General features: G+C 39.2%; 1 protein-coding gene across 4 annotated transcripts in view; it reads left to right on the top strand.

Moving 5' to 3' along the window:
• The window catches only part of GADL1 (glutamate decarboxylase like 1), an 83235-nt gene that overhangs the window by 38360 nt on the left and 25037 nt on the right, over positions 1-19838 (top strand). For all 4 annotated transcript variants that reach the window (XM_058833228.1, XM_058833229.1, XM_058833231.1 and 1 more), the window contains 3 exons: positions 2170-2369; positions 6508-6559; positions 9599-9688. In XM_058833228.1, coding sequence (XP_058689211.1) covers positions 2170-2369; positions 6508-6559; positions 9599-9688 — 342 coding nt within the window. The remainder of the gene's footprint in view (positions 1-2169; positions 2370-6507; positions 6560-9598; positions 9689-19838) is intronic.

The raw sequence follows: 19838 nt of genomic DNA, 5'->3' as shown, positions 1-19838 counted from the left end.
AGAGGATAGTACCACACTGATAACCCTGCTGTACCCTCACTGCAGATACATCATTCAACATTTTAAGTCAGCAGAGACAAAGCAATTAGATTAAATTTGAGAATGTTACTGCCTATTTGCTTGTTTTGTGGGTTTTTTTTTCTTTTTTTAAAACACCATGTCTAGTAAACCTGTTATTCTCCTGAAACTAAAGGTATGAAGGTCTAAATGAATAGAGCACAATCTCTTGAGAGAATGACTCCTGTTTCGTGTTGTGCAGCTGCTAGCCAGGGAAAAAAAAAGCTGTAAAAAACCTCAAAAGTATGGATACCTCAGTGCTTGACTATTCTGTCATTTCTAATGTCATCTTCTTGCCTTTATTTATTTGAGATAATTGGAAAGTGGGTGTTAGAATTTTACATGCTGCGAAACACTGCATCCATCATTGGCTTTCCAGCTGTGGCTACCCTGTGCCACACTGCACTCTTATCACTCTTATTACTCTGCAAAGGGAGAGCAGATACCAGCCCTTTTTCCCTCCAAGCTGTCATAAAAACTGTCTTTTCACAATGCTTCTATGACTAAAGAGTTCAGACCAAATTTGCTGTAATTTTTGTACTTTTATCAAACAAATATTACGATGGGATTGTCAAACCCTTATAGAAGTCAAGGAGAAACCTTGATGGTGTTCTCCTTTTGCTCTACAAACTGGTGTGTAGGTGGGTTTTTTTGTTTGCTTTGCTTTTTTGGAGGGAAATGAAAAGTCTAAGAGAGAGGCAGAGTTATTCTATGTATGCCAGTTCAGTTTTTTTTAAATTTTTTTTTGCCTTGACCTTTTTACTTCATTTTATTGCCATTCCTAAAGTCATAAGTAGGATATTGGAATGTGGATTAGGAATTGTACCTCTGTTGTGGGAATATGACACTTTGATTAAGAATGATATCAGACACTGCCATTTCAAAATCAAACTTGCAGCAGATGCAGAGAAAAGGGTGAAATGAGAAATGATTTTTTTTGTTGGTTCAAATTGAAGAGTGATATTGAATTGGAAAATGAGTTGTGCTCTTCTTAGCACTGACAGATCCATGTTTCCTGTCTCCTGGGTCCCTCGTAGGGCCACCCTCATCTCTGCTGTCGTAACCTGCCTTCTGCCAGCCCTTCTTTTTACAATTCACAATTTTACAGAATATATTTTGGTATTTTATTCTTCAGCCAATGGTCAGTCCTATGTCTCTTCCTCTGCACCTTTAAACCTGTAACAGCCTCTGTGCTTTCTGTTTCCCAGCTGTGTTCTCTTCTGGAACTTGCCACATCACTCATTAATCTTTGTCTGTTTTGTGCTGCTCATCTCGCCCAGGTTGCCCCTAAGAAGTTGGGGGCTGGAGATTGCTGAATAAAAATAATTTTATTTAGAAATAATGATTAGCATATGTGAAAGTATCTTCTCTTAAGTTAATTTTCAAATGTTACATTTGTCTGAAGTGTGAAAGAGAAAAAAATTGGTCTGTACTAATCTTCTTGTGGTTTTTCTGCTCAGTCAGCCTATGCCAAATCCACAGTGTCTAATTGGTGGTAATGGCTAAACATTTATTTATTTGGGCTAAAGTCTTCCCTACCTGCAACTAACCAAAGCAGGAATGGATTGAGCCATTTGTGAAAATGTAGGAAGTTCCTCAGGGGTTGTTCTTGATAATGGTGCTTACAATGCCAAGACTGTGGGTTCAGCTCCTGTGTGAGCCATTCTCTTGGATTGGACACAATGATCCTTGTGGGTCCTTTTCAACTTAAAATATTTTGTGACTCTGTGATCTAAAGACTGAAGCAGTGGACATAGGTGTCTCCTTTTTCTCTCTCTTTTACATCCATATGTATTTTACAGCAACTGTTTCTGAGATACCCACTCCCATGATTTCTTGAGATCTGAGTCAAAATTCCTCTTCAGCCTGACACTCTTCCATGACATTATGAAGAAAATAATCATAAAAATATATTTGCTGGTTGTTGGTGTGAATTCACTGACTTTAGGCCCATCCAGAGTTCTTAAACCACACTGTAAGCTTTGGATGGCATCCTGCATATCCAGTTCTGTTTTAATAAGCATTTGATACAGACAGGGAAAGAAAGGCTTTGGTTTGTGAGGTTTGGAAACGTTTATACCCAATCAAAGCCTCTGTGGTGTTTCCTCACAGGGCCTCCTGAAGAAGTGTTACTCTGCCGAGGCTGCGTACCTGTTCCAGCAGGACAAGTTCTACGATGTCAGCTACGACACTGGTGACAAGTCCATCCAGTGCAGCAGGCGTCCGGACGCGTTCAAATTCTGGCTGATGTGGAAAGCTTTGGGAACCACAGGCCTGGAGGAGAGAGTAAACAGGGCACTGGCTTTGGCAAGGTACCGCTTCACCGTTTTGAGTATGTGTAGTCTGTTTGGTGGGCTGAAATGTTGGCACTGCTGATAGTCCATATCCTGGAACAGTCCCCGTTGTTACATTCTGCCTCTATGCTTTTGTTTGTGTATAATAGGTGGAACTAATAAAAAAATAATAATTAGTGTTATTATGATTGCTACAATATTTAATAGTAATTACGGAAGTCAAAATTAAGCTACCAGTCTGTATTGAGGAACATTTATGTTATCTGGACTAGACATAGGACAGAGTTACCCAAACACTTTCTTTTAGATCAACTGGGTGTTCTGGTGTCGATGTAAAAGAAGCGCCAGAATCCAAGCTGTGCCTGGCAAGAACCAAATTTTCCTGTTTAAGTCATTCCTTGTGAAAGAGGAATGCGGTAATATTAGGATCCAGTAGAGGTGTACAAAAGCAATATTTTTCCGACCTACTGAGTGTTTTTTCTCAAATTTGCTGAAGTTCTTAACACTTACAGCACGTTCTGTTAGGGACTGAGTTAGGGACTGAAACAACTTTTTCTTGTGATCTTCCCCACACTTGTCCTCTTCAATTTCATCAAGTTTTTGGTCTTGCAGAACTGAGTTTTGCAAGTGAATTCAGCAAAGTTCTTGGTAGAAGGTGTTCATAAAGTAATGGTGATGTGTTGGTTTCTGGGGAGAGACTTCCATACACAGGTGGTTTTCTCTTCTAAGAAATTATTTTGGCATAACGGCCCATTAAAAGAAGTTAATTTTAAATAAAATGTTTGTTCAGAATTTATACAAGATAAAACATAATGAAAACTACATAAAACTAGCTATACACTGCCTTAAGTAAAATAATTGGTATTGACATTTTACTTTTTATATGAAATAACAAGTAGAGAAGAATCGAATGTTTACTTCAATCAAAATTAAAGGAATAGTCTGACTCTAATGAAGTTACTTAAAGAGAAAATAAAAATGCCTCTTACCTAAACCCAGAGTAGATTTGAAAGGAATAAAAAGCAAGAACCCAAACCAGAAAAGCTAAAAAAAGCTGTGTCTTTTTCTCTACTTAATTTCTTTAAAGCCACTCAGTTTTTTGGCTGGTTATGTGTTTTTTAATATGTTTTGGTTAAATTGCACCTTGTTTTTGTTGTGAAGCATTGTGCTGTTCTTTGTCTGTTCAGAGTAAGTAATTCTTTCCACTATCAGTAGGAGAATTCAGCCTTACCAAGGTCACTGGCCAAGGTCATTTGACTGACTGTGTAGTGATTAATCACCTTTCTGGGATCGATATTTCTGCTTAACATTAGGATTCAGTTGGTAACACTTCTAAGGAGTGACTGGCTTGTCTCTTCTGGTTTTTGGTTTGTTTTTCCATTACGAAGAAATTTAATTTTTAGACATTATCTGGTGAAATAGATTCTTCACAGTGGTGGCATTGTCATCTTGAGTTTGCATGGACATGGGCACTGTTCCAGGTTTACCAACTACTCAGCTGTGCAGCCTTTCTCCTCATTTGTTACATTAGATGTTACTTCAATTGCAAGGTAGTATTTCAGCGCTCCTGAACACAGACCCAGATTAATTCTGGAACTAGTCCACTGACTATAGAATTTAAGGCCAAGATTGCTTTATTTTTTTTTGCTTGTAGCCAAGTGGAGCTGAAAAGGTTTTAGGGTAGTTGCAGGCATGTACTTCTGATGCAGCAAACTTTGCCTGTTGGCTATTCCAGTAAAATCTTCAGCTGGAGATGAATCATGCTTTCAGGGAATTTACTATCCCAGGAACTTTGTGATGCTATCTGTTTCAAAAGGCTTACTTTTTAAATATGTAGAGTAGAGCATCCAGCTGATCCCTTCAGAATTTTTTTGCATATTTTCTTCCCCCCAATTATTTTTGATGTAGGGATGTTGTTTTATAAAGTACACTAAAAAGAAAATAGAAGTAAACTACTTTTAGAATACAACTATAGTTACTATATAAGCACCTCTGCATTTTATGCTTCATCTTCTTTGGAATTTTTCTGCCTGTTTCCTCTTCTGACACCCATTGTTAGCAGACATATGTCTACTTTCACAGCAGATCTTCACCCCTCATTTTCTGCAATGCTTAATCACAGCAAATGACACTTCTCTGTGTACTTTGGTCTTCACTAAGATTCAAGCCCTTCTAACATAATACAACTGTGACATGATAATAAAACTTCACTGTCAGCTGTGGAAAGATGCACAAAGTAAATTGCTCCACTGCTATCAAATGATACTGGCAAGATAAATCATGGGCAATGGATTTTCTAATGGCTGCCTTCTTAGGTTATTGGCAGTGTAGTTAAGAACATGATTAACAGTGCTGTGAACCTGACCGACATCAGGTAGCCCACGTCAGATTTTAGACCTAGGTGATATAAAATAAAGGCACTTGAGGTAAGAGGCAAAGGTATTAAGCAATGCAAAATTGCTCTAACAATTCAAGACCTTAAAAAAAATGAAAAAGGAAAGTGATTATGCATAAGTTTTGTTTTCATAGTTTATTGAAAGAAAAAAAATAAATAGAGGGCCATTGTCATATGAATAGCCCGTTGATGTTGCTGAATATTGGTTTTATGGCACAGACAAGTATCTTCTAATAAACAGGACAGAAGCAGCAAGCTTTGACATAAGATAATTACCCTACAGATAATCATGTCTCTCTTTCAACCTGAGCAGTAGTTTGGACTCTAACAGCCAGATAACAAACCAGGGCACGCGGGAGGATCTGAGCGGTCATGGCAGAAACGACCAGAACCGTGACTTGTTCCAGCGAGGGGAAACACCTCAGCAGTGCCAGCACAGCTCCTGAGCTGGGGGCTGTGGGCACTGGCCCTCCACCGCAGCGGTGGCTCTGCTGGGGTGTGTGCTGGGAGGCAACGAGTCGCAGGCACAGCGCTTATTAATGATAAACAGCGGCACAACTCCCCAGGCGCTGTCTGGAAAAATGTGTGCCATCTAGGGTGTTGTTTATTGCTTCTGCAGCACGGCTGCTGAGGAGAGGGCATTGCAGAGACAGCTGTGCTAGAGGTGTCCCTGCCGGGGGCAAGTTTCAGCTGTGTGGGTAGGACCAAGGGAGATTATTTTCCCAATATTTCTCTTTCTCACTGAAAATAATTACTAGTGTGATGACCAGTAGTGCAGCTTCAGACAGGAAAATGCCAAATAGTGAATGCAAAAGAAGAACAGTTTTGTGCACAATCAGTAGTTTAACTTTGTCAGGTTTGTTAATGTTAGACAGCAATATCTTCATGTAGAAGGCTAAAATTTTGTTGGACTGGAGAAGCAGAGTGAATTTGCAGTGAATTTGCTGAAATTTTTCTTTGTAAGGCTTTGAGGCGGGGGAGAAGAAGGAGAGAATTCCCATCTATGTCCTCTTTGCTTCAGAATTCCTGTGAGATATGTGCCATGGCAAACTTGCAGTCATGTTCTAAAAAAATCTGTAAATTGAAGCTGTTTGTATCCAAAATCTTCATCCAAACCCGTCTTTCCATTGAAGGCTTCTGTGTTTTTCATGTGTGACAGGTGAGAAAGAAAAGAAATTCCCATTTTAACACACTGTTAGCATAGGAAGTCCAGGGATTGTCGTACATAAGGAGTGGCCCACTGAATGGAAAGTTTCACTGTGGACAGTGTGGAATGTGGGCAGTACTGGGAAAAAAGCTGAGCTGGAAGTATGCTCAAATTTTTAAATTCTGGGCTAAGCTAAGAGATCCTGGTGATAGTAGAATGCAAGAGGTGTCAGAGTGACTGTGAAATAACACGACAGCCCAGCATTGGCATTTGAGAACAAGGACAGAGGTATTAATTTGCTCTGGGAAAGTTCACAACCTGATGCAAATAGGATCAATTTGTGACATGTGGCTCTGCTGAAAATCTGTGCCTGAGGACAGAATTTGGCTTCTCCTCAGTGCTCCTTGGCTGGCTGTAGCCTTCTTTTGTTTCTAGGAACTGATAGCTATTACATTTTCACAGCAGGTAGAAATGAGGTTTAAGTCTGTTGTTTTCTTAGTGTGAAAAAAAAAAAAAGGAAAAATAAATACATGTTTAAGACCCTTTTTTTTAGTGTTGTTGTCTGTGTGTATTGTTTTGTTCTGTGCTTTTAATCCCTGATTTTTTAATTACAGATATCTAGTGGAGGAAATTAAAAAAAGAGAGGGATTCCAGCTTATTTTGGAGGTAAGTGAAAAGAGAACTGAACTGTTGTTATTGTTAGAAAGTGTTAGAAAGTGTTGTTTGATTTTGTTCTTTTTAGTCAATTACCAATTTGTATTTAAAGTATCAAATCTAGTAAGTCTGTGTATTGGAGATCCACAGATATGATTGAACACACATAACATATGTGCTGTGTTCCCTACTATCATTCTACCTAATTTCCTGGCTTCTGGTCCTGTGTTGCCTCAGGGGGTGTAGATGGAGCACTTTTCTGTGAGAGTAAAGAGGCTGGCTGTAAAAAAAACAGTGCTTGCCAGACCTGCAGATAAGATTATGTGCTGGAGGGGAAAAATAGTTTGATCCTAAAAATGGACTTGGCATTGTTAAAGTCCATATTTTTTCCCTAGTTCTATTTCAATTCCCATCTTCCTAAAAACTACCCAAAAGTTGTGTTTCACTTGTTTTACTGAAACTGTCAGCTTATTTCCTGTTTGATGACCTTGCCTGGGGGGAGAGCAAATAAAGGGAATAGAGCTTAAGCACTGTATTTCCACCTGTCCTCAGCTCTTTGGTTAATAAGGCTGATATCTGAGGATGTTGCAAAGACCTGTCATTTTTATAAAAAACCTTTTGCATTGTTGGAAGTGTACTTGTATGAAAGACAGGCTGCTGTGTGGGATCAGGAGGAGGAGAGTATGTGGAGGAGGATGGGAAATGGAGTAAGTGCCACCATGCGCATTCCAGGTTAGGCTAGACAAAAGGGAAAATATGAAAAATATTTTATACTATTCATACAATGTAAACTTTTCTCTTTACCTTTGAAAACTGCTGTTCAGTTGAAGAATTTTAGGCCAGCAGCACAGGATAGGGTCAGTAAAGTGGCAAGTCTGTTAAAAGCTGTCCATTTCTTGTTATTGTAAACCTTAGCAGAGAGCCCAGGTCTGCTGTAGATGTGGAAACTCTTGGTAAGAGCAGAGGCTGCTGTGTAGTTCCTGAAGGAATGGGACACCTAAATTTAAAGTGGGTTTGAAGGGAGTATTGTAGTACGGACTATGAGAAAGAAGTTGAGCTTGAGTTCTACGAGTTTTTCTATGAGTTGAGAAGTTGAAAGGGTTAAGAAAATTTTCAGGGGATAAGCAATGAGAATTCAAAGAGAAGATGTTATAAGGCAGCAAGGCCCAGCTGTTCAAGGCCTCTCTGAAAGGAAGATGGGCTTCAGACAAGAATCTTAGGAAGACGATCCTCTGATACATGCAGTGAGGAAAAACCTATAATGAGAATTGCTCAACGGCCTGGAAATGCCACTTGTGCTTGAGTCATCTTGAACTCTTCTGTGCTATAATTGCTTACCTGCTTGGATAAGACCTGTGGCAAGACAACCAGAAGCAGAGTGTGAAGCATGGCTGGGAGTAGTTTTCTAGGATGAATGGTATTTTCAGAGAGTGATGATGTATTTGATGTGTGATAGGAAACTGAGATAATCAAGAAGGCAATACAGGCAATGGCAATATGGTAATATATGCCATCTGTCTGGTCCTGACATCTGATTTTAAATAGTTTTGGAATAAACCCTGTAACACTGAGCTAGTGCTTGTTCTTATGGGGAAGGCACCGCCTTTTCAGGGTCTGTGTTTACATGTGTACTCAAAGCAAGCTCTTTAGGGAAAGAAATGGGACTTTAAGAACTGATCTTTATTCCATTCAGCGACAGCACGTGGCAGGTTTGCAGCTCAGTTCCTGCTGACAATGATATTCTTCTTGATGATTAAATTGTATTTAATGCATTCTTTGAAGTGAAGCGGAAAATGATATGAGCAGCTCTCAGTGGCCTTTCATGGAAGAACATGTCTCAGCTGATGAGTTCTCCTCATTCAGGAGACTGCCTGGGATTATAATAGCAGTCACATCCACAGTGGGGCAAAGAGATGATGTGACTCAGCTACCAAGCTCCTTTTTAGCTGTATTTTTTTTCTTTCAACTAGTAATGATGAGGATGGCATGTGGGAGAGGAGCGGGGTGTATGAGTTCACAGTCCAAATTATCATAATCCATACTATAACCTAGATGGCATTTGAATGCTGTGCTGCAAATAGTGGAGGTCAAGATTGATGTAGTGATTTATGGGTTGTAGAAGGTGTTATCTATTCCTCATATTTTTGTTCTCTGTACAGGTAAACAAAAAAAATAAGTTCCAAATTAGCAGAAAATATGTAGAGACCTTAGAATGGCCTACTGGGAACATTTTATCAATCATATATAATACAGAAACCTCATAAGCACAAAATTCCTTATTTTATAATGCATGGTGAACAGCCACTTTTGCTGGGAGCCTTGCAGCTAACTCTGCTGAGTTTAAAGGCAAAATTTCCCTGGGGAGAAGCAGACATGTGGAGTCTCAGTCTTTGCTCAAAAGGCCTGCTTAGATATTAAACAAGATACATTCGGGATATGGTTCATACCCTGCAAGGGGTCTTGAGATTCTTATAAAATGTAGAAATTGAGAAATTCAGCATTAACTCCAGCACTGTATAGTGTGCTCTATGACATGAGAGGAGATTGGCATTGTTCAGTAGGAAAATGATGAGGTGTGCAAGTGTTAAATGGTCACAAAAATTGAGTTTTTGTGTTTTGTAAAAAAGGCATCATTGAAAATTTCTGTTTTAAAACCCCAAAACACTAAAAAGAAAATGTATTCTTTAAAGTTGCTTCAAATATGAATTCTGTAAGTTACCTTTCTATGCCTCTCTTACATTTTTTCTAGCCAAAGTTTTTTACTGAGTAAAACAGAGTTAAAGATAGATATAGGAAGAAGAAATTATAAAGGAGCCCCTGGCAGCAGGAAGAGGAATGGATGATATGAAAATTATTTCTAGTTTCAAAAAAAGGGAAACAAATGTGACTTGGAGAAGGAAGCTTTAAAGGAAAGGGTATAAATTCAATCCCACCCCACCTCCCCTCCCCAAAAAAAAAAATCAAAACAAGCAGAGCTCTTTGAAAAGCTGTAATATGTATCCCTGTGCCATCTATTGCATCTTATAAGCAGTTACTTGTTCTCTTGTTTAGCCAGAGTATGCAAATGTCTGCTTTTGGTACATTCCACCGAGCTTAAGAAAAATGGAGGATGGACCTGAATTTTGGCAAAAGCTGCACCAGGTGAGTGCCACATGTTACCTGAGGCTTACTGATTTATCTGTGTGCCAGATAAGAATGTGAAATAGCCCTCGGCTTTGCTCATCATTATAACCAATTGGTAGACTGGGGATTTAATCCTTAAATAGATGTTGGTACAATTTAAGTTTTTTCTTGGTTTAGAGAAATCTAATCAATTTTTTTTTTTTTTTTACTATAAGAGATGTAAGGATTAACAAGTATTCAGCTTGCTGTCCAAGCTGCTAGCAGCTGGCAGAACTGAGAGAAGAGGAACTGTGCTGGCGCATCTATTGTCTAGACAGATTATTCATTACCTGTTTCATATACTTAGAGCTGGCCTTGGAACCTGGCTTGCATTATCTGTGATAATCTATGATAATGCCAGCAAGGAAGTGCTTAAGAATATATTTCTGATGTTAAACATAAATGACAACAGGAATACAACGGGAAAAGACTGTGGGAAAAACTTCACAGATGAGTGTTCTGGTAACTCTTTGCCATTCATGAACATCTCGGAAAAAAAGCAGCAGTAAAATTTGGGATTTACTAGCAGAAAATCATTAATTAAGACTTAATTAAAAAGCTACTAGACATTGTGGTAGTCTGTTTTACTGAATAACTTATTCTGTGAGGAATTGAATTTAATTCATTGTTTTCTCATCTCTGGAAGAGCTTTGGTGTTCTGTGTTTATTTTTTCATGGAATTTGCTAGTAGAAATTTAAACTAGAACATAGATGTGTATATCATCTGCATAATATGTAAACAAGCTTACATACTTTATCTACATGATTCCTGTAACATCTGCTCTCATTTCAGCACCTTTCACAGAAATTGCTTTCAATTTTTGCTGGAGGCTGATGTCTTTAGGAGAAACATCTTCCTTAACCCCATCCGTATTGTTTTGGAAAATATACTTTTGTAGTCCAGATCCATGCATAGCCACAGTATGGATGCAAAGGCTTGGCATTTACCATGCTTTCACAAAGTCATGCTCCTTTCATCTGGGGCTTCCCATCCTCTTCTTAGAGTGGAAGGCTTGTATATGTATGTATGTATGTATACAGAGCTGTATAACAGCTCATCTACTCATGGAGGAATGCGGATTTGGGAAGGAGAAACTGGAAGCCATAGAAGAAACAATGCTGCAGCTGTCACTGTTTGATTTATGTGGCTACAGATGGGACCAAGGAGAAAAGGGAGGAAGCACAACAAATGGCTTTGAGTATGTATATTTGAGTGGCTTATGGAGTGAAACTTACTGGTTCTTTGCTCTGCTTCTCTATGGTGCTTCCAGTCAGGGTAGGGAATAGATACCGGCCTTTATTTTATGTACCAATGTAGGTAGATTGATGCTGGAAATACAGATTTCCTAGCCTGTGTTTTTGGAAAAGAACTTGGAGGGAAAGAAGCTTGCATACAATTTCTTCCAAGAACTGACCCTTGCTGCAGATCTCAGCCACTCTTTTCACGACCAAGGTGACATTTTCTTGGTTCTTATATCTCCTCTGATGAAAAACTAGGAAATCCCAAATCCTAAGGTATAAGCTATTTCACTCTTCCCAACAAAAGCCCAGAAAAAAACAATCTAGTGCAAAATAGACCAAAGCTCCCTAGGAAATGGCACAAATTTCTCTCCTGGAGGAAACAAAAAATTATGATTGTTAGTTGCATTATCTTAGACACTGCTGGGAAGTAGTTTGACACTACAGAAGTGAGCCTGTTTCACAGTGAAAACATGTTATTTCACCTCTCTGATTCTCGACAGGGATAGGTCTGGGGTTACTCTCCTTTTTTGATGCTGCAGACTAGTTTGGGGCACAACATGTATCAGTGAGAGGATGAGATGAGAGCACTGGGTCAGAAAAAATAAGACTGACTTGATTTTTTTAGCCAAGATCAATTTGTTTTAACATTGCTGATGCAACCAGCGTGATCATTATATTACGTTAATCAATACAAGTATATTGCTGGACAAGAAGAAATGCATCCTGATCAGCAAGGTGTAAATGATATGAGCATTAAGGATGGAGAGGTTGGTACATGGTGCTATTGATGGACAGATGGGGCTCTGACAGTTTCTTCATTCTAAGCACTTCCTGAATATTCCCATCCTTTCACTAAAATGGGCATTAAAATGCTTTCATTCACAATTTCTCTTTTCATACCACTTTTTAACATCACAGTTATTCTGTTTATCCAGAAATCAATCTTCCTTTTTGTTGACCTGCATATCTGACAATAATTAAGGGAACATATGTCTTAAAAATCCCTAGGGTGAGTAATTGATTTTATTCAACTACTTGTTCAGCAATATTGTTCAGAATAATATGCTGTCTTCTAAGGCTAGTTATATGAGTTTCAGTGCTGGTGGAAGTTGATAAGCAAACTGTTCAGATCTAAAGTCCTCAGCTTTGTGAAGAATTTGCATAGTCCTATGAAAAATAACACTGGAAGTTTTCTGCTGTACTGGCTCTTCTCCAGTTTCCATGGCCCACTTTATGTGGAAATGTGTCAGGACTGACTGGATGGCAGCGTGATACCTGATTCTGATGTCAGCCTTCTTGTTGTCCTACATAGAATGTGTCTCTAAGAAGCTTACAGGGGTTTTTTGGGGGTAGGTTCTTTGTTTTAAATTCTGGAGCCTTCAACTTCAGGTGTGAAATTTGTTCTCTCCAGGGTCTCCTACATTCAAAACAGAAAGGTGATAGAAGCCTGAAGGGCTTGGAACAGCCACTAACTGGTTGTTTTATTCATCACCTGAACAATTTAGGGAGTGAGAAAACAACACGATGGTGGGGGAAGTAAAGAACAGCATGAATGGTACAATCCTCTGTTATGTGTGAAATTGGGAATTCTGGGCACATCCACAGTCTGACACCACTTTGATCTTTTGGGATTACAGCAGGAGTTGGCTGTGTAGTGAAACTAGTTGTATAAACAGTGCAGCAAAGCTTTGGATGCAGTTAGATGGTCCAAGACAGTCCATGCCCGGAACACTGAGTGCACTGAGGCAGCAGCAGACGGGATAGCCCATAAACGATCTGGCAGTGCAAGGTGTTTTCCAGTGCCACTCTTCACAAATGAGGAGAGATTTCTTCTTCTAGAAACCATGCAAACCAGCCCTCTGTGGTAATTGAGGAGTTGCTGGTAGATCCAAGTAGAAGTATCTGTAAAGTGGTGTTATTTTGTCATTGCAGGCTGGGGGCTGCTGTCTCTGACCTGGAACTCACATAATTGTCGGGAGGAGGGAGCGATGGCTTTGCTAGTGCTGTATGCGCCCCCCAGTGGGAATTTCGCTCTTTTTTCTTTGGTGGCACATCGTAGGATTTATTTTATTTACTGCTGTGAATGGTCGGTGTGTCACAGGGTCACGGTGAGAAAAACTGAACTAGAAATTACAAGCTAAAAATGGGAGCGAAGGAAGAAGTTAAAACAAAGAAGCAGCCATCACGTCAATTTTCTTATTTTCTCCATACCTACAAATATCTGTGCATCTTCTTTCTTGTAACAATCTCCTCTTCAGAAAGTCGGCTTTCTCAGCTTATACTGAAATGCCTGCAGATGATGTAGAATTAGCTGATTGTTAGTGATAGCATCTTTGCAAAGCCTCCTGGCAGCACAGAGGATGCACAAGCAAGAGTTTGGAGGGGCACATTTGGAACTACCCTATTGCCATTCTACTGCTAAGCCAGCCAGCCAGCCATGTCTTACTCATTCTGGATCAGTTTGCAGTGTGCTGAAACTCAGACTTTACTCTTGCAGACTAAAAGACAGCACAGAAGTAACTGTGTTTGACAGACCCCTCCTCCTGCGGGAGCCTGGCCTTGCCAAAGGATCCTGGAGCATAACTGTAGGTAGAGAACTATGTAATGAATGCTGCTCAGTAAAGAAGGCTAGTGATTTATTGCTAATTACCACTTTAGACCTCAACATCTAGGTTCAAAAAGCAGCAGTAGGTTCCTAGTAAGTCTTTTGTGATTTACTAAACTTTGCCTGCTTTTTAGTTCTAAAAACCTATGCTGGAGTATTACATTTTCTGTAGTTCAGTAAAGCTTTTATACACAGTTGTTAGTTTCAGTAACTCAATATTCTAGCATCTCAGTCTCAGACTCTACTTGTGTGGTGCAGTTTTTTGGTTTTTTTTGTTTCTTTCCTTTCCTTTTGAAGATTTTTGGCCAAGTAATATGAAATTTATTGGCTATAATAGAAGGCTCAGGATGCAGTCATACTAAAGTAGTAATGTCTTACTAAAGCCTGTATAGCTTGGAATACCATTTTGCCCCTCCTCTCTTCACCTTAGTAAAAGGTAACCTTGTTCCAGCCTTTCTCTCTTATTTAGGAGAAGAATAAATTTGTTATCTGAATGCATATTTGTAAAATAGCCTGTCATTCTGAATGGTGTTTTGATACATTTGCTTAATGAGAGATTTCATATCAAAGTATAAAGTAAGGAGGCTGAAGGGGTGTTGCCTTGGCAACCCCCGAATCTTGTGGCCTTTGTAGTATAAATAAAAAAAACTAATCAAGGACCAGATTCAGCTGCATTTATGTATTCAAAATACCTATTGATTATGGTACAAGATTTGAATGGGAAGGGAAAACAAGACCTCCAGTTGGTTATATTAAAGTTTGTCCTCTGCATTTTGGAAGCACACGAGAAAAACTGCTTAAGTTATAACCACAGTATTAAATGAAGTGAATTCAGGTTTATGCATAAGAAAGGCCCCAAATATGCCACTTCAAGTGTATTTCTACTTGAGATTTGTGTGCAAAATGTTATTTGATTTTCTGGCATGCCTGTAAAAGTGGTAACACTTTGAGGTTTTCTTACACTTGAACAAGGAAACAATTAAACTTCAATGGGTGTGTTTGAAGACTAATGACAGAGACAGGTTTCTGTGAACTTTCCTTACATAAGTAACTTTTATGGTAGCAAGTAGCCTACTGCCTCTAGCATCCAGCTCAGTTAGATGTGAGTTTCGGTGGAGGGCCACAACAAATGACAGGAAAACAAATGGTAAGATTTGCACAGAAATATACAGGAGTTAGATTGGCCAAATCATTGGCTTCCATGAGAAGGTGATCAGCTTAGTGATGAAGGAAAGGCTGTGGATGTTGCCTGTCTAGACTTCAGTAGTGCCATCCCTCATTATCTTTGCCTTCTCTTAAAGCACCCTTCAAATCTGTTGTGGACTTCAAGAAACAAAAATCCACAGGTGGAAGAGATTGCCTTGGCAATATTTCATTTGAACCTTCCAGGGGCAGGTGGATTGTCATTTCAGCATATCAGATGGAACCTCTGAAGGGGCTCTTTGAAGAAATCCGATTTTTCAGGGAAATCAAGGTGAACAGAAGCTTCAGATTCACCCTATAAAACTTAAGGCAGTTACCCAAGGAAGCTACTTGAGGAACTGGCTGTTTTTCCACCATCTTTAACATGGATAATAAGAAAGGGATCTCCCAGATCATGACTTAGACAACCTGCAGTCAGAAGCACCCTTGGGAAAGATTTCATTAGTCAGAAGGGGAACATAAGAGGTGCTATGATCCTTGATTGGCTGCAATATTTATAAATATAAGTAAAAAGATCCTAACACTAAATCCTCAGCATGCTGTGTGCTGTTTTAGGTTTCTATTTCACAGGCTTCTGGAGAGAAGGGTTGCAAAATCTCCTCCTAACTGAGTGGACCTAGCTGCATTCTCAGTGTTGTGTTCAGGAGGGGCAGAAATGCAGCATTCCAGGAGAGGTGAGATCAGGAGGCCCCATGGAGGCAAGGCTGCAGCCAAGGACCTTAGGGGAGAGAGGCACAACAAGTACTGAAGCCACAAAATGAGTAACATGATAATAATTAGGACTTACGTTTTAGTGTGATCATTCCTCAGAAGAAGGTGATGCTCAGAAGTTTAATAACAAAATAAGCATTAATTTTTTTAAGTAACAACATCTCTTATTTTGCAATTAATACTGTATAATATACAGCAGCATATGAATAAATTTTTTTGTAGTTTGGCTGCATATAAACATGACTGTTGTTGTTAAGAAGAAAGGTCTAAGCTTTGATAAATGAGAAGAAACAGTACAGTATAATATAACAGCAGAGAAAAATTATAGCAGTGTTTCAGTACCTCATTAATGAGGGATTTGCACACTTTCGCTTTTAATACGTGTCTTTTTCTGCAGTTTTATATAACTCATCAGTACAAAAGTGACTGTAGCTGTTAATTATATGAGGTATTTAGCATTACTTTGTTTTAAATGTATCCTCTGTAGAATTGGGTTATAAGAATACAAAAATAACATGCTTTAAAAAAAATTTGTTAATTCGAATAGTTTGGTTTCTGACTGTGTATCTACTTACACCTGGAATTTATGTTTCTGTTCTCTTTTATATTTATTCTTGCACTATTACTGAAGTAGTAGTGTTAGCCTAAGAGCCTGAATTGGCTGGTAAAGTGTTCATCAGGAGAAGTAGGAATCAATACATGATTCAATGCCCTTGATAGTGTCCATTTCACCTTAGCACTCGACCCAGGTGTTAGGTGCACTTCAGTGTACATTTTATATTGGTGAGGTTGTACACCTGCCTAACTTTCAGCCACAAATAGTGGTGTCTGAGAGTGACATGATCTCCCATTTGCTCTTTTGTGGGATGTCTGGCATATCAGGTGTGTGTATGGGGCTAGAACAGAGATACATTTGTATGACTGTATTGCAATTGCAGCAGATGCAATGAGACAAGGCGAGGGTGTGAACTGCTTCCAGCCCATGCTTTCTACAATAGTCCTAAGTGATACTGTAATAATTCATGACATGACAGTTGTAGATATTTCTGTTTTAGCTTTCTACTTTACCCCTTATTCCAGACTGACTTTTCAGGGGTGTGTAGTATCAATTGGGCTCCAATTAAAGGCAGTCCCATTCATGCAGAAACCTTTACATGTGTTAGGTCAGTGGTACCTGTCTCCATTGATGCAAATAAGCAACAATCAACATCATTAAATAATACATCTGGCAGAAAAACAACTCTATTTTAAAAGCACTGCTGCACAGCTGCTAAAACTACACCTCAGTTTTTGAGAGAAAAACAAAAAAAGAGAAGAAAGCTTAATGACTTTGATGCAGAATGATTTACTAGATGAGAGTGCAGGGAAACTTTTGTCAGAGACTTAACATTGAGCTGTGCGTGTTCAAGGCACATTGGGGACTGAGGTCTATTGATCCCTGGTGCTCAGCCTACTGAAATGATCAAGGCTGGAGGGAGGGAGTCTGCTGCAGCTCCACATGTTGCATTCAAGCTGAACGAGGATTTCATCTTCCCCAAGCCACCTGCAGAGCAAGATTGCTCAGATCTCCAGAGATGAAGTAGGTTTCACACTAGTCGTTTCTTGCTTGAAATCCTTTTAAGGAAAATGGAGGGTACGGTAATTTCTCCATGTGGTAATTCACATAATGGCATGAAATGAAGCTGGGGGTGATAGACAAAGTGGAAAGAAATATTGTCAGGAAATAAAATCACAAGAGACCTACAGATTCAAAGTAAAGGACCAGACCTTCCAGGGAGATGACTGCAAGGTGTGTTTCCATCACGGTATGTAATGCTCTGTGATGGTGCCTTAGCTGGCTCAGGTACTAGGAGCCATATGTCCACAGGCTAAATATGGTACTTAATCCAGGTTAAAAAGGACCAGTTGACATGTCTGTTCTTTCAGCACCAAAACAAATCACCTATGGCAGTGGTATATATTTTGTGTAGGCGTGCTCCTTTCTTACAGGGAAAACATGTGTTCCCCTTGTCCAATTTCTTAAAAGTTTTGCATTCTGCCTCCTTAGACCTGAGGGTCATTCTAGCTTTCAGTTCAGATATAGAAAACAAATGTTTCCAAATCTTTGCATTGTTAAATCTTCACATAGAATGAATCTTTCTGTTTGTATACAGGAAGTTTCTAAAATGTCCTATTTTGTAGCTGATGGGTTGACAGAGATGGTGGGGATTCAGTGGAACTGCATTCTCTGCTTTATTGCACAGACTCAATTGACTAAAGGGCACTTAAGCACTGCATAAGAGCTCCTTGCTATTTCTGTGTGAACAAAGACAGTACTTTTTAATTTGTATGGCTTTCAAATAGATAAACCTGTTACCCAGAGCAGCAGATGCTTTGCACCCATTGTTAAGCATCTCTTAAACTGTGGAAAGACCAAGAGGGTAATGCAACCCCATTTCTTTTCTAGATAGGTGAATGTTTGTGGGGACTATGTGACAGTGGTGCAATTCATAGAAATTAGGCAGGCAGTTGGCAACATGCCTCAGCAAATTGTTTTCTTTGTGTTTGGGCAGAACTGAAAAAGCTAATCTGAAAACTATGTCAACTAAGGCATTTTTTTAAAAGCAAATATTAAAAAAAATTTGAATATAGAAAACAAAAGGCAATTTGCAATGAATGTAAGAGTTTATTATCTCTCTTTGTTTGCTTGCATTAAGAGCACTTCAGTGTCATCTTTGTTTGTACCCTTCATCATTTCCCAATAGCATAACAAAAATAACTACTTTTTACTTGGACTCATGTTGCCCCACAAAACAGTATTTCATTTTTGTTCATTACTGCTATAGAACTGAAAAAAAATTAATATTTTGTAATGCATCACTGTGTTTCAATGTAAATACATGTGTGTTCCTATGCATACATGTGTATGGCTGTATATTTGCTCCCTGGATCATATAAAAGAAAATTATTATTGAAAGGGAGAGGATGGAATAACATATAGTGTTGCTCAAGTTACTCTAAAGTAAAAAAACACTTGCAAAAGGAATCAGAGAACAGTTGATGTTGGAAGGGAGCATTGCAGGTCTTTGAGATCCCTAGAGTTGGCTGTCCAAGACAATGTCCAGGTGACTTTTGAATATCTCCAAGGATAAGACACTCCATAACCTCCCTGGGCAGGTGTTTTGTCACCCTGACAATGAAAAAGTGCATTCAGATTCCTGACTACATAGCACTTGTTTGCACAATCAGCATGTATTTTCCTCTGCTTGAATGGGACTAATTACACTTCCTTTGCTTCCTTTTGGAGTTAGAACATATTGGCTAATATTTTAAATGGCCTTTTGTGCCTCTCTGTGAAGAGAACTGTTTTTAGCAAGAAAGTAGAATTTGAAGACACTCAACACAGTTTGTTCTGTCTGACCTTATGGATTTTGTTCTCCTAAAGCAGCACTGTGCTCCTGAATATCTGTGCACCCCTTCATTCTGCTCTCTCTGTGCCGTATGCACATTAATAACCAATGATAGAAGAAAAAAAAGTTAGAGTTACAGGTTGAACTCCAAACTAGTGCTTTTCTGAAAGTATCATAGATCATGTTTAATAGCCTGTGGATCAAAATGAAACCCAGTATATATCACAGGGGAACTCAATAATTGAAGTATTCTGGGAATGTCTAAGTACTGGAGTGCTGAGGTCCCTAGAAGCTTCATTCTGTGCTCTCACCCAAATAAAAGCCCTAGCATCTATTTTTTTTAATAAAAAAATTGTAATCATATTTTAATGTACTGACTTAAATTACTTTATCTGATATTCAGGGGAACAACAGACTCCCTCTTCTGCCCCTTCCACCTCCTAATTTTCTGCAAAAGAAAAAAACAGTCCTTGAGAGACATTAGCATTTCAGGGTATCTCTTGTACACATGACTCATGGCTATCTCGTCTCTGTCCTGGGTGTCTGCAGAATGGTCCCTCAGGAGCACTGAACATATTCTCTGGGTCTGTGGAGCTGATCTGTCTGCCAGCTCTGAATTTACTCCCTTCATATGAGAAGCCTCAGGGTTTCTCTGAAGGATCCTAACTGGTCTCCTGGTGATGGGAAAGCAATAATTTGCAAGCCTGAAGCTGCACAGGTGGTACTGTGTGGGTATGAGGAGGATGTATAGTTTTGTCTCAGAAAAACAGCAGTAACAGAAGGGTTTTATGGACTTGCTGCTCTGTGGTTTGTGCAAGGGATAAATTATTTTCCTATTTAAATGTGGTAGAAGGAAGGTTGACTTTTGCATCAGCCTGACAGAGAATAAGACTTGGAATGAAACTGTAGGAATCCTGGCAAGATTGAGACCCTTGAACCTTTCTTGACTGAGTATTACAGGGCTGTTGTGGCAGGGCTG

Source organism: Poecile atricapillus, chromosome 2, assembly GCF_030490865.1.
Source record: "Poecile atricapillus isolate bPoeAtr1 chromosome 2, bPoeAtr1.hap1, whole genome shotgun sequence".
Classification (NCBI taxonomy): domain Eukaryota; kingdom Metazoa; phylum Chordata; class Aves; order Passeriformes; family Paridae; genus Poecile; species Poecile atricapillus.
Note: the sequence above shows the minus strand (reverse complement) of the source record. Positions and strands in the feature narration are given on the sequence as shown.